We start from the raw sequence: 14,718 nt of genomic DNA, 5'->3' as shown, positions 1-14,718 counted from the left end.
GATGAAGCCTTCTAGGAATCTATTGCATGCAGAATACCCTTGCTGATCTCTAGACTGTTTAATTATTTACATGCCCTTACTAAACACGTTAATTCTACTCCATAGACATGAATACGTGGATTGTGCACATGCAAGTCTTGTGGGCTAGTAAATTTAGACCTGCTGGACCAGCGCTTACAATGGTTCCAGTTAGAGTAGATATATATGCCCATGTCCTTGTAGATGTTATGCTAATATATAACTTTAGAACAGTGTCTTGGGGAGCCTACAGGAAATTTGGGTAAGCACGTAAATGGCAGTTAAATCTCAATATGATATCATCTAAAGCAATACCGTTAACATTTAGTTTAGAGTCCATTCATGGACCACAGCCTACATAGTCTTCTTGATTTGGAAGGTAATGGTTGTAAAATTAAAATTTAATTTAACACAGAGTGTAGTATTCAAATGCTCCCATTATTCACTGCTCGTTTCCAGGGCTTACGGCCACCGCTGCAGTGCAGATATAATGTGTGTACCCATGGTCCCGGCCACCAGAGAGGCTGGCATCTTTTCCCAATGTGTGCCAACACAACCACAGCTGCTGGCTTGCAGGGTGGTTGTTACCCCTGGATACAAGCAGTGTATAATGTGATGAAACAATGAATCCAGCCAGTAAAGCAGGCAACACATTATTAAGCGGCTTGTATTAACTTTCTCTACCTGACAAATGCCAACCCCTGTAAATGTGTTTCTACGAGGATTACTTTGCATGTTGAAAGCAGCGTTCCTAAAATGATGCTTACCAATAGTACACTGATGGGTGGGACAAGCTCTCTTGGTGTTAAAGGAGGTGCTTTTAGCATTCATCCCACCACTCTTGGTTCCTGAAGTTCAGACGTTGGTTGGCCATTCATTCTGTTGCTCCCATGTTGCGATGTTCCCCACCAATCCCTAGTATTATTGATGAGCGAAAATTTAAAGGCTGAACTTCTTGGTTCTAGTGCCTAAATTGTGACGGTCTATTCCCTCTTACTCCTTGTCTTGTTGCATACCTTGAAATATAGTAGTGTTGTTTGCCACAAGGGCAGAAGAGTTATTTCTAACACTTAAAACACGTGTGTTTTCTTCAGCTATTATACAGTTTTAACTATTTTAGCCACTTTCAATGACCATGAATGCATGAATATGGGTAGATGATTCTGTTGATCCGATGGTTATACATGTGCGTAGAGTGGCTCATTGAAGCACTTTGAAGAATCCTAAAGTGGTTATCCCTTGAAAAGCAATGCTATTCAATGAATGGGGCTTTTTAAATGAAGTAGTATTGCAATATACATGCAATAAAAAATACTGTTTCTTTTTTGTGCATTACATTTTCCTCTCTGGTAGTGCCCCCTTCTGTTTCTGGCGGTGCCCTCTTCTTTCCTACATAGCTGAATTTCTAGTCTGCATTCTCCTACATTCGGTGGTGGTCTAATATGCTCAGTAGCTTCCCTGCTCCGCTCCCCTCTCCTCAGTACAGGCATAGTGATCTTATAGTGAAGAAGTGGCCCAGACATCTTTGATTCGTTCTTCCTTACTTCTAAATTCAAAGAGTTATGTAGCTATATCTCTGTAGACAGTGGACGAGGAATTTGAGGGAGGGCCTTTCATACTAATACGATTTGTTAATGGAATCGCTGGGGCTGTATGTTAGGAACAATTTTTTTTATCCATTTTACAACAGAGCCTTCAGTAGCTGGGGGAATGGGGTTAGCAAGTGCTCCTGGGAGATGCAGGTGCTTGATGGTCACATGGGAAAGCTGCTACCGCCCCACAGAAAGTGAAGAGATCATAGCTGTAGAGGGGTGAGTAGGTAAGCTCAAAGGGGTGAAATTTACATTGCAGAGCATCTGTTTTTGCATTGATATACAAGGTGATTCAAAAAGAATGGTACAGAATTAAAGCCTCAGTATTAATAACTGAGAGCATAATACAAATACACACAATTCGAGTTTTATCTGTACCCTACAAATGTTCGATGTGAGTTTCACTGGTGTCATGGCAGATATCTAGGCAGTAGTCCAGTTCTGTCCAGACGTGTGCCAGCATATGCTCAGATTGGGACTTTCTCAGTAATGTGTCATTTCAGGTTGTATCTGGGGTGGCAGGTACAGAGTTCTTGATGTAGCCCCACAGGGAGAAATCGTAGGGTGTTGGATCTGTGGATCATGGAGACCAGCTTGGTGAATTGTTTATTCTGGTGTGGTCGATCCAACATTCCAGTAGAGTTTCATTCAGGTTTCTTACAAGACCTATAACTACTACATCCTTAATGCGCGATACGCCATTGACAACTCAACCAATATTCCCAGTGTAATCAGGCTTTTGTGCCATATAAAAATTCCAGTACTAAATAATGTGTTGATGGGGTCTGTTATAATTAATGAAGCCTCTAGTGTTTTAGATTCTGTGTGAATCTTAAAATCTCTACTTTTTGTGAATTTACTCTTTTATTGGAGCAGTATATTTTTTATTAGTGCATTTAGGTTCTGATGGGTCAAGGAACATTATTTTACTGGTTACAATAAAGACTCTAGTGTTTCATGATAGTCTGATCTAATTAGCAGGTACTAATTCTATGTTGGTAAAGGTGGTTTCTAAGCGCTGCTCCAGACATACTAGGCAGTATAGTACATTTTGCAGCACAGTTTATTGATTTCTGTTTCTCTAACTCTAACACGAATAGTTAAATACCACAATATTGTAAAACCTGGTATCAATGTACCCTTTCTATAAAAAATAATACAATTCGGTTTGTAACTGTGATTCACTATGACTGACTAAGAGCCTTTGAAATAACACAACCGGTTTAGCCATACACCTTCAGTGCTATCCTGTTAAATTATATAATTGAGTCAAATCCAAATTGCACATAACTGCACTTAATACTGGCTTATGTTCTTTGCATCCATAACCTTTTGTGCGCAACTTTTTTCATATATATTTTTTTTTTCTTTTTTTTTGTCACTTATTCAGAAGCCAGGTGTTCTGGAATCCACATGGAAAATCTGCACCTTCTTGTCTGAACTCTAAGGCCCCTTTCACACGAGCGAGTTTTCCGCGCGGGTGCAATGCGTCAGTTGAACGCATTGCACCCGCACTGAATCAGGACCCATTCATTTCTATGGGGCTGTTCACATGAGCGGTGATTTTCACGCATCACTTGTGCGTTGTGTGAAAATCGCAGCGAGCTCTATTTTGTGTGTTTTTCACGCAACGCAGGCCCCATAGAAGTGAATGGGGCTGCGTGAAAATCGCAAGCAAGTGCGGATGCTGTGCAATTTTCACGCACGGTTGCTAGGTGACTATCTGGATGGGGACCCGATCTTTATTATTTTCCCTTATAACATGGTTTTAAGGGAAAATAATAGCATTCTGAATACAGAATGCATAGTACAATAGCGCTGGAGGGGTTAAAAAAATAAATAAAAATTTAACTCGTCTTAATCCACTTGCTCGCGAAGCCCGTCTTCTCTTCTGTCTTCTTTGCAGGAAAAGGACCTGTGGTGACGTCACTCTGGTCATCACATGATCCATCACCATGGTAAAAGATCACCACCACAGGTTTTTTTCCTGTACACAGCAAAGAGAAGCCAGGCTGCGCGAGCAAGTGGATTAAGGTGAGTTAAATTATTATTTTTGTATATATTTTTTTAACCCCTCCAGCGCTATTGTACTATGCATTCTGTAATCAGAATGCTATTATTTTTCCTTTATAACTATGTTATAAGGGAAAAATAATACAATCTACAGAACACCGATCCCAAGCCCGAACTTCTGTGAAGAAGTTCGGGTACCAAACATGCTGATTTTTCTCACGCGCGTGCAAAACGCATTACAATGTTTTGCACTCGCGCAGAAAAATCGTGCATGTTCCCGCAACGCACCCGCACCTTTTTCCTGCAACGCCGGTGTGAAAGAGGCCTAATAGTTTGTCTAGTATAGTAGTAATTGTATTTTGTCAGGAACACTTATACTTTTGACAAGTATATTGATGAGAAAAGAAATCAGAGTTTTAATAATTTCACAGTGTATTGTATTCATACGCTTCCATTTTTTTTTTACGTTCTCCTTACTTACAATGCCAATTAATGATTCTGCTTTTATACTGTAGAAACCTGCACTGTGTTGCCTGGTCATGGCATCCTATAATAGTAGTGTAAATTATAATTTATCCTATTTATTTTTTTATGCTCACAGCTACAAATGCCACAAATAAGACTGATGAAGTCCCCGCAAAATGTATCAAGCAAAATGGACCATCTGGAGCTCATACTGCAAAGGTTACCTTCCCAAGAGCTAGGTCGCAGTCTCTGAAAGTCACGCAGACTGTTGGTAAGTGTCACTGAGCACGCAATAACCACTTCTACAAGGAAGAACATTTTCCCTGCAGATATAAAAGTCTAAAGCCGTCCCTTCCCATCCACCACGCCCAGTTGTTTTGAAGGAGCTGAAGAACCTGGGAAACTCACTGAAGACCTTAAACCCTGAAGAGTTTAGTCCAAGTAGTTAAATCGGCCGTTTAGTTCTTTTACTATATTGAGGCTTTCTCATGGGAGACATTTTCATTCTTATTTGGGTGTTTCCAGTTATTGATAATTTCTCTGCTTTTAAAGCTGGAAGATCTTTCGTCACAATAGATTAGTGGTAATTGCTTGCTCTCACGCCCTCAAATTTTTATTTATTTTTTAAACTGATGTAAAAATGTGGTTTTTATAGTAACACACAGGCCGACATTTACTAATGTGAGTGCTCCTAGATTGTGGTGTAAACATTTTGGCGCGTCTAGGTTTAGAGAACTTTTCAGTGACTAGTCCAACAAGGGGTTCGGACTTAATTAAAAAAAGGCGGCGTGGGTTCATGAGAAAGGGTCATGGCCTAATGTGCAACATCCGTTCCCTACACCTCAAAAGAGGCTTCAAGGCCTAGGCTTCACTGTGACTTTGTGGCGTGACTAAGGAGAGATCTAATAACCATATATAAATATATCAGGGGTCAGTACAGAAGTCTCTCCCATCATCTATTTATACAAGACTGTGACTGTGATGACTGGACATCCTCTGTGTCTAGAGGAATGTGTCTAAGGTTTCTACATAAACATGGAAGAGGATTCTTTACCGTAAGAGCAGTGAGACTATGGAACTCTCTGCCTGAGGAGGTGGTGATGGTGAGTTCACTAAAAGAGTTCAAGGCGCCTGGATGTATTTCTGGAGCAGGGGCAGACTGAGCTTAAAGTGGCCCCATGTTGTAGGCTGGTCCAAATTGACAGAAGGCGGGGCAACACAAATAGGCGGGGTCTGCAATACCATAGCACTAAATAATGTCCCGGCAGACACATATACCACAGTGCAGCACAATATACTGCCCCAAAAGCTGTCAGTCTGTGGTGGCCACCAATGGATGCCATTTTCTGTCGTCTTTCTCCAGTGGTCTCTGATTAAGATATGGAGCAAGGGGCTTAGGAGGTGAGATGTGGGCCAGAGCAGTTGAATTCAGGAGGGTTGCTGTTTGGGTGCATTAGTACCTGATTCTCAGTGTTAATTACTGCTGAGAGCTCATTATTTACCCAGCCAGCGACAGAGGAGAGGGCTTGAGCAGCCCCCAGGGCATCCAAGAAATTTCCCTGTAAGGTCTATGGCCAATCTGCCCCTGTTCTGGAGTGTGATAATATTACTTAATATTAATTAAGTTATAGTTATTAGATTTCTGTAGAAGGGCCGTTGATCCAGGGAGTTAGTCTGATTGCCTGCGAGGAGAAGGAATTTTTACAAAAATTTGCAGTGCAGCCATAACCTAAAAAGTCTTGCATGTTTATTTTTATTTTTTTTTTTAAATGCATCTATTTAAAAAAAAAAAATAAGCTGCAATGGTCAGTTTTTTACACTGGCCTCAACAATTTTCAGGGTGTGACCAGCCACCAGGACAAATTTATCTTCATTTACGGCGCAAATGAAGCCAGAAATCGACGGCAGCTCAGAACTGCTGAGATTTTGTTTTTAAGCACACGGACTGCTACAGGATGTGCCTCATTTATGATGAGGCGCGTGCCTCCACATAAATGTCACGTTCTCCACCTGGAGGAGATATCAAGTCTGGCGCAGTAAGTTCCTGTTTTGATTAATCTCCCCCATAGTACCAAAATTGTCCCACAAGTCTGGTGTAAGACTTTCTCAAACTAAGCCATCCAACAGTTTGTATGTTAGACAAAAGTATCTATCCCTGTGCCACATCTATCATCCAGTATGATCCCCTGAGATAAATCTGGTGCACCAGTGTATAGGTTCAGTAAATTTGTCCCATTGAGTTTAAAAAAGGCAAAAAATTATGAAATGCACTGAAATCCGGCAAATGAAAATAAAATGTAAGATTTTTATTGTTTTTAACTGACAGTGCCTGATCAAAATGTAATTTCTGTGTGTGTGTGTATGTGACATAAGCCATGGGAAGCCCCACACTCTTGGTTTGGGACATCCTGTTGGACTGTTTGTCATGGGCATTACATTTCGTTGATGCCAAATGCATGTGGACCAAAAAAATAAATATCTGAATGGCGTCTGGTATTTGTTAATGTTCATTGTGGTGTTGACTCGACAATAAACTATTTTCTGCCCAGGTACAAAGAAAAGCCCCGTATTACCCCCAGGAGTCGCAAAATCATCGGGCTCATCAGGACTTTTAACAAAGCGACTAGAAAATAAAGTTACTACTGGAGGTAAGAGGAGGGATTATTATACAAGTTCTGTATCTACTGGAGCACTTTGAATTCTGAACCCTGGTCATTGTGACAAACTGCTGGGTTCCCCAGTGATGCCAAGAACAGGCCATTTTAATCTGTGTCATTAATAGGGATCAAGATCCGAATGCCCAAGGTTCCTCCATTGAAATGAATAGTAATTGCGGTCATTACTTTCAGTAGTCTGTATCATTGAAGGTGCCAATGGTCATTCATGTTTCAGCAGTGTTTTTGAAAGCAGACTAAGGTGGGGGATTCCATGAAGAATATTGTCTACAGTTCAATCCAGAATAAATCACAGCTAAGACGATATCCCGTCAGAGGGAGTAATAACCACAGGAAGTGTATATGTATATTTGAAGTGTTCACAGGGAACAACCTGTTCTAAAACGTAGCCTTTAATTTACATAAAATAACGAACTTCCACAAACATACATAGAAAAAGAACAAAAAAAAAGAGATATAGCTTTGATGGCATGGGATGATACTGTAATGTCCAGATGGCAGGCTCAATGATGGACGAAGTGGACAGTCGTAGATTCTGATCTGTCCCTATGCCTAACCCTAGGCTCAAGCCCCTGCCTAGGAACGGAATAGCCGCCCTGATGAGGACGATCCCGTGTTCTGGAACCTCCTACTGAGTCCTGACTATACCCTATGATGTAGGTTGCTACCTACGTCGGGGCCTACTCTAGGTATACAGAACAAAAAAAAAAAAGGAAATTACAGTATATTGAGCGATTGATCCCCCACAATCATAAGTACTAGGTCCTGTGGGTGGGCAATTGCTCCCAAAGATAATGTCATGCCAAGTTCGCAGAAAACCACAGGTGTGATTACCTATGGGTCTATGTATCATCAAACAAACTATCTCAAAATTGCCGTACACATTTGTACATGCAAATGTATCATCAATGTGAATACATATACTGAACACCAGAAGTACTGCCTCCAAAGTTGGTGGCATGTGATCAGGTGTCAGTCCCAACGCGTTTCACCCTAATGGATTGCCGGGTTCCTCAGGGGACATATTATAGTACAATGCTATTATTTGGCATCGATAAGAGGTGGCAAGACCGTATGCCGGCCCCTCAATTGTGATGACAATATTTGACCAGATAGTTCACTAGTCAATTTAGTTCACTCATTAAACAGCTTGTAAAGGTCAGATATTGCGATCATATACATGGACCATTGAGAGGCACAAGGTCAGTGCATAACTCATAATAGTGGATGTATAGCATGAAGTACAAGCTCCCACAGGGATATATAGATTCATGCAAATATAAGTGATTACCACATTGATAATAGGAGTATTGACCCTCATCTGTGCGATCGCATGTGTAGTAGACAGTGAGATACAAAACAAGTAACAAGATACTACTTGCATGTCCGGATGCAGCCAATGAGGCCCCAAATCATTCATGGGGTTAGCAGTGCATTCATTCACATATTCGGCCGCAGCCCATGTACATGCGTTAGTGGTGCCTCACTGATCCTACCGTTCAATCCAGACCATTATTGCATTTTTTTGTATTTACACAAAAATGCTCCCATCTTCGGATATTCCAGGTATAATGTTAGTATGGTACCACCTGGTGTTTCTATTGAACAGTCGTTCTGTGTCCAATAGACTGACCAGGTGTATCCTCTACCTCAGCATATTTACTATCTCTCCTCCTTTGGGTATGCAGTGGGATCCTCAGTGTGCTTCTGACAGAAATGCAATTACAGTTAGGCCTCATGCACACGACCGTTTTTTTTTTAAGGTCCGCAAAAACGGGGTCCATATGTCCGTGATCCGTGACCGTTTTTTCGTCCGTGGGTCTTCCTTGTTTTTTGGAGGATCCACGGACATGAAAAATGAAAAAAAAAAAATCTAAGTCAAGTTTGCCATTGAAATGATAGGAAAAAACGGAAACGGATCACGGACACGGATGACAATCTTGTGTGCATCCGTGTTTTTTCACGGACCCATTGACTTGAATGGGTCCGTGAACGGTTGGCCGTGAAAAAAATAGGACAGGGAATATTTTTTTCACTGCCAGGAAACACGGATCACGGATGCGGCTGCCAAACGGTGCATTTTCCGATTTTTCCACGGACCTATTGAAAGTCAATGGGTCCGTGAAAAAAAACGGAAAACGGCACAACGGTCACGGATGCACACAACGGTCGTGTGCATGAGGCCTTACACTGTCTCTCCCTGATCACTTAGAAGATTCTGCACCTTTGAAAGCTGAAAGATTGAGCATGTGTGTCCACCTCAACACATGTACTGAGATGTATCCAGAAAAGCTGTTCAAAAGAAACCTCCTAGGACCTAGGTCTCCTTCAACATTCAACCTTCTTGGAGGCTGTTTTGTGGTCCTTTCTAGCCAACACCATGTACAGGCTGAGAGAGCCATGCTCTTTGTGACGCGGTGATAGGTGGACCTATAACATGTGGGCTTCACAAACTTTATCCAGCCCGATCATAGCTGAAGGTCTCCATTAGATAGTAGTATGGTATATTGGTTAAGAATTTTAAATCCTATTGAAGAATCTTTCATCAGAATCACCTCAGTTTCTCAGCAGGGTCAACCATACTAGGTATTATGCCTGGTTTAACAGATACCTAATTTACGTTCCTCCATTGTGCTGTTCCTGAGAGAACTAACTTTCTGAATATGTAAATGAGGTATTTGGTGCATCGAGGGAGGGCCCGAGCACCTCTGCGCTTAGCCCTCTACCCCATCCATTTGGCTGACAAAGGCCAGGTATCTCTAGTCTACACTGTCAGCTCTTGCACAGTGCTTCTGTCTCTGCAGTCTATTTACAACATCATGATGTCTAATATTCTTGATATTTCAGGTCCTCTTGGGCTACAAGGCTTAAGTAAGTAATTAACACTTTAAAATATTTATCTTTTTTTTTTTACTAATTATTGGATAGGGTATAACTGTTAATATGGCGGGGGTCTGACCACCAGGACCCCTAGTGATCACAAAAACATGGGTCCTTTGTCCGCCATATAAATGAAGCAGTGTGCTTGCTGCTGATCCAGTCATCACTATGGGACCGCTGGAGACAGTAGTCCGCTATATCTTGCAGTCCCATTGAGTTTGAGTGGAGTGGCCGTTTAAATGCTCAACCATCACTGCGTTCAAGCAGGGCACCCTCATCATAATCATTGGGGATCCCAGCTGTTAGATCAGTGGGGAGGGGTTCCAACATGTATCCCCATAGAGTGAGAAGGGAATAACTTGTATTTGGAATACTGACTCGAGCACTAGCTGCATTGTGCTGAGAGGTAATTTCTCCTCCGAGGACTTGTGGGCTGTGAAGGCAGCAGGCGGAGCACAGATTGATTTGATCTGCCTAAATTATGTCATTTCTTCTCTGGTTTATGTCCCAGAGCTTTTGTGTATTCTCCTTCCCAGCAAACATTTTAAGGGTGAATTCAAAGTTAGCTAGCTTTTTAGTGGTGTTTTTAGCATTTTTGGGTGGTGGTTTTTGTTCCACAGGATATTTTTGTTTGCTGCAAAAATGGCAGTTCATTTTCAGATGTATTTCCATCTCCTTCTCTTCAGTAAAAAATCCACACATTTTGGAAAAAAAGTAATAAACCCATTCGATATGCAAAAAAAAAAAAAAAGCATTTGTCATTTTTATGGTGTCTTTTAGCGCTAAAGAAAAAAATAAAAAAAAGTCATAACAAACTTGTGTTTTAGGGGATAGTCTTCCCGTCTTTTTATCGCCCTTAGCATTGCAGTTGTGTGCACCTACCCAGGAAGCAACTTTCTTGCAGTGGTTGGCCCAGCAGATAAGGTATCCTTGCACTTATAGTGCACTTATTCTTGACACTGGTCTAGTCCTGGAAAATCCATTTAGAGGCATACTGCAGCCTTTCCGGTCTACCGTATATCAGCTCTTTGATGCGGAGTTCCCCTTCACAGTGAATAGCCTTGCATATCTGAGAAGGGATATTTTCTTTCTTGGTCAGTGTCCGGACGGACTTCACTTGAACCTGCAGCGGTTGTCTGCTTTCAGTTTAGCTTCTCTAAACGGGCGGAGGATTTTGACAGTGTCAAAATCTGCAGTGTGAACATACCCTTACAAATGTCTATGCTTTTTAGGTGAGCTTCTCTAGTGTAACGGTGCTGCAGCCTTCGTTTGATTTCCCCCGATGGTTGCTTATGTCTGCATTTACATTTGGTTCGGTTTTGGGTATATCAGAGATTTGAGATTGCAGAGATGTTGGCACAACTACTATGGTGCCAGTCCGGTCCGCTCAGTCTCACGGTTAAATCACTACCTGACTGGCCCATCTGTTTCCAAATTGACATCAATCGCCCAGTTCATTACCCCTGTGCTCTCTGGGGGTGCGGAGCTCTTTAGATTGCCAGGTGCTTATGCAATCCATCTACTTCCTATTGAAGTGTGGAAGAGACTGAATACATTTATAGTTTTGCAAATGAACAATTTGGATGCACTATGTAAATTGCGCATTGTAATCCAGCCTTATTGGCGCATAGCTTCATTTCTTTGTCATCCCTGTGATACGATATTAAAGTTTTATTTCTACTACCTGGCCTAACTAACCCATAGGGTCACGATTATCTCCTTAAAGGGGTTCTCTGAGATTTAAAATCGGGAGCTTTAAATAAAATCACGTTATACCCACCCATTTCTCCTGCGCCCTCCCCTGCGGCGCTGGTCCAGTTCTTCTGAGCTACAGCAGATCACTGTCCTGTGGCCAGCATGTGTCTGCGCTATTTGTAGTTGAGCAGCGGCAGGATAACCCCTTTAATATGGCCATCGGTTTGGTTCCATCATTTATATGCAGGAAAATATTTTTGGTTTTCTGAAAAGGTTTTTCTGCTTTGACATCACTTTATGCAATCCCATCTTTAGCTCTGAATAGGCAGTTGACACACGGCGCCATATGCTTCATCTTCATGCAAACATCTGCTCGCATTGTGTTTTTATATTGCAAAAAAAGCTGGAAATAATGCTAGGAGAAAAACTGAAACCACACTAAGGTTGTGATGACCTTGCAGATTTTTTTCCCATGGATTTCGGGGCGCTCAGCATCCTTGTTTTCCATGGGAGTCCACGTCGCTGTACATGCGGCTGTGGATTATTTACCAGTGGTTTTCCAGACTGTGCAAGAATGAACACAATGGGAAACTGCAATGCCAGTCTGCTTGTCGATTACCCCCACGGAATGGGTATAAAACCGTGGGGGGGGGGGCTCCACTGCATTCAAATTAAAAAGCCATGGCAGAAGTGGATTTTGAATATAACGTAAGGGAGCAGAGGTCTTCAATATGGTGCCGTATAGAGCACCATGTGGCGGCACACGGAGTGCCTCCTGTCTGTCGTGTGGAGCCATACTGCACTACTCCGCTGTGTTGGTGAGGCCTGATATTTCACTACACAGTCAGGAAAATAACATGCTAGGTTGTAGTATGTGATTAGCTTGGGTATCCATCGTCTAACGTGTATCTCTCTCTAAAATCCTGGCTGCCCGCCTGGCGTCTTCTGCAGTTTCTTTAGGCTCCATTCACACGTCTGCAATTTAATTCCGCATTTTGCGGAACGGAATTGCGGACCCATTCATTTCTATGGGGCAGCACGATGTGGTCCGAAATTCCGATCCCGAAAAAAAAAACACAATCCCAGTGAGATATAATATATTATTCTTCACTAAAGGGAACCTACGGTAAGTTACTCATTCTCTGTCCAGAGTGGGGCACCTACCATAAGCCACCATGATGAAATGACTTAATCTGTTTTACAGTTCTTTAAATCGGAAATCTGGGCTCAGTAGAGGCTTGTGCATTCCTGTATTTTCGTGTTTTTATTGACATGTTGGGCCAGTAACTACCGATTACCATAGTTTTAGCAGCCGACACCCAAAAACCTATCCAGGAACTGAGAAATGTGATCCTTCCATTGTCCGTCCTTTATGTTGTCGTCCTCTAAATCTAGTTGTTGACTAAATCACAATTTCTTACTGCGGTATGATGATTCTGTATATCCGCTTCTTTATTGGTTTTTCTTACTTTGCTATTTACTACATTTAATAAGTCAGTCAAAAATGTCCTCGTGTGTCTAAACCTTTTGGAGTCCTAACAGGTGGAGCTCACCATATACTTGTATTAACAGAACTGTTCCCTATACAATCATGAGCCGATATTCTGTGAACAGTAAGGCCTTGTTCACACAGCAAAGTACTTGTTGGAAAAGCCAGGCTGGGATTTGCCAAATTTGACCCTTGGGTGTCTGATGCGGATTTCTAGTTTAGGCTACTTTCACACTAGCGTTCGGAGCGGTCCGTCTGATGTTTCATCAGACGGATGCGCTCCTATAATGCAGACGTTTGCATCCGTTCAGAACGGATCCGTCTGCATTATAACTTAGAAAAATTTCTAAGTGTGAAAGTAGCCTGAGCGGATCCGTTCAGACTTTACATTGAAAGTCAATGGGGGACGGATCCGCTTGAAGATTGAGCCATATGGTGTCATCTTCAAGCGGATCCGTCCCCATTGACTTCCATTATAAGTCTGGACGGATCCGCTCGCCTCCGCACGGCCAGGCGGACACCCGAACGCTGCTTGCAGCGTTCAGGTGTCCGCTCACTGAGCGGAGGCTGAGCGCTGGCAGATGGATGCATTCTCAGTGGATCCGCCTCCACTCAGAATGCATTAGGGCCAGACGGCTGCGTTCAGGGCCGCTTGTGAGCCCCTTCAAACGGAGCTCACGAGCGGACACCTGAACGCAGGTGTGAAAGGAGCCTTACCATGTCACTTATCCGACCATAGATTAGCCCCATATAACGGAGCTAATCTTCTCGCTGACACCCAGTGCAGATTACCTTTTGTAACAATGGGATGTGGATGCAGTATTTGTGTGAAATTAAGCTGTATGAATATACCCCAAGGGTCCTTTTACACGGGGAGATCTTGAAATGTGTTCTGATCTAAATGAAGGAACAAATAAATGTTTGGGTTTTTTAGTTGTTTTTTTTCCCCCCTGATCATCCATGATTGTAAAAGGCACTGGAATGGCGAGCAGTCACGTCTTCTGAGGGCTCCGATGAGGCCTCTCCCTTCTGCTTTCATAGAATACCAGGGCAGGAATAACAGCTGTAAATTTAGCTGATGCTGCAAGGTAATAGAGTAGCAAGTGACATGGGTGTAAGCATTGGTCATGGAGTAGTTCCCCAGTTTACGAATATGGCTGTAAATCTGGAGCTTTACTCCATATATATCCGTTCTTCATCCACCACATTTTGCTGATATGACAATATGGCTCATTAGGGCTATAGTTAGAGAGGTTGTCCAGCCCTTTACAAGCATCGGCACTGCACGGCTCCGTCTATTGTGCAGTGGCAGTGAATGCGGTGGTGTAGTCCTGGCACTGGCGCTAATCGGGCAGAGGCCTAGGGTGTTGGACCCCTGCTAATCAGGTATCGATGGCCTATCCTGTCCATTTTAGTAAAAACTCATGGGGACATTTATCCAAACCAGCATTGTATTCACTGGTCTGACTCCCCCTGCGCTGTCGGAGTATGCGCCAAAGTTATGCAGAGGAGCTCACTGCTCATAGATTTTGCGCATCCTCCCGCTGCCCATGTGACGGGCTAAAATCTACCACCTAGCTGATGTACATTTCTGCCCTTATTGATGCCCGGAAACTGATGTGAAGAAAGATAAATGTGCTGGACTTGCTCCGTTGCCCCCTTTTCTGAAATGGCGTGAAGGAAGAAAAGTTTAAAAAATTGCCTCAAAGTGTACGAAAAAATGTACAACTTTTTCATGCCAATGAACTGGCGTATACAGCTTGGTAAATGTCCTTCTTAATTCTTAAATCTTTTGTCACTTTCCCCCTAGTAATTCATGAATAACTTGTCAACTGATTGTCACTATTCCCCTTGTCCTAGGAGTGTGTGAACATAACATCTGATACTATCA

The 14,718-nt window shown here is 42.5% G+C and overlaps 1 protein-coding gene across 9 annotated transcripts in view; it reads left to right on the top strand.

Moving 5' to 3' along the window:
* The window catches only part of MTUS1 (microtubule associated scaffold protein 1), a 261,609-nt gene that overhangs the window by 140,233 nt on the left and 106,658 nt on the right, over positions 1–14,718 (top strand). For 8 of the 9 annotated variants that reach the window (XM_044299622.1, XM_044299618.1, XM_044299631.1 and 5 more), the window contains 3 exons: positions 4,225–4,359; positions 6,638–6,736; positions 9,611–9,634. In XM_044299622.1, the coding sequence (XP_044155557.1) occupies positions 4,225–4,359; positions 6,638–6,736; positions 9,611–9,634 (258 nt within the window). The remainder of the gene's footprint in view (positions 1–4,224; positions 4,360–6,637; positions 6,737–9,610; positions 9,635–14,718) is intronic. The other variant, XM_044299637.1, reaches the window with a different exon arrangement.

This window comes from Bufo gargarizans, chromosome 1, assembly GCF_014858855.1.
Source record: "Bufo gargarizans isolate SCDJY-AF-19 chromosome 1, ASM1485885v1, whole genome shotgun sequence".
In the NCBI taxonomy this organism is placed as follows: Eukaryota; Metazoa; Chordata; class Amphibia; order Anura; family Bufonidae; genus Bufo; species Bufo gargarizans.
The sequence above is the reverse complement of the archived record's forward strand: the minus strand, read 5'-3'. Positions and strand labels throughout refer to the sequence as shown.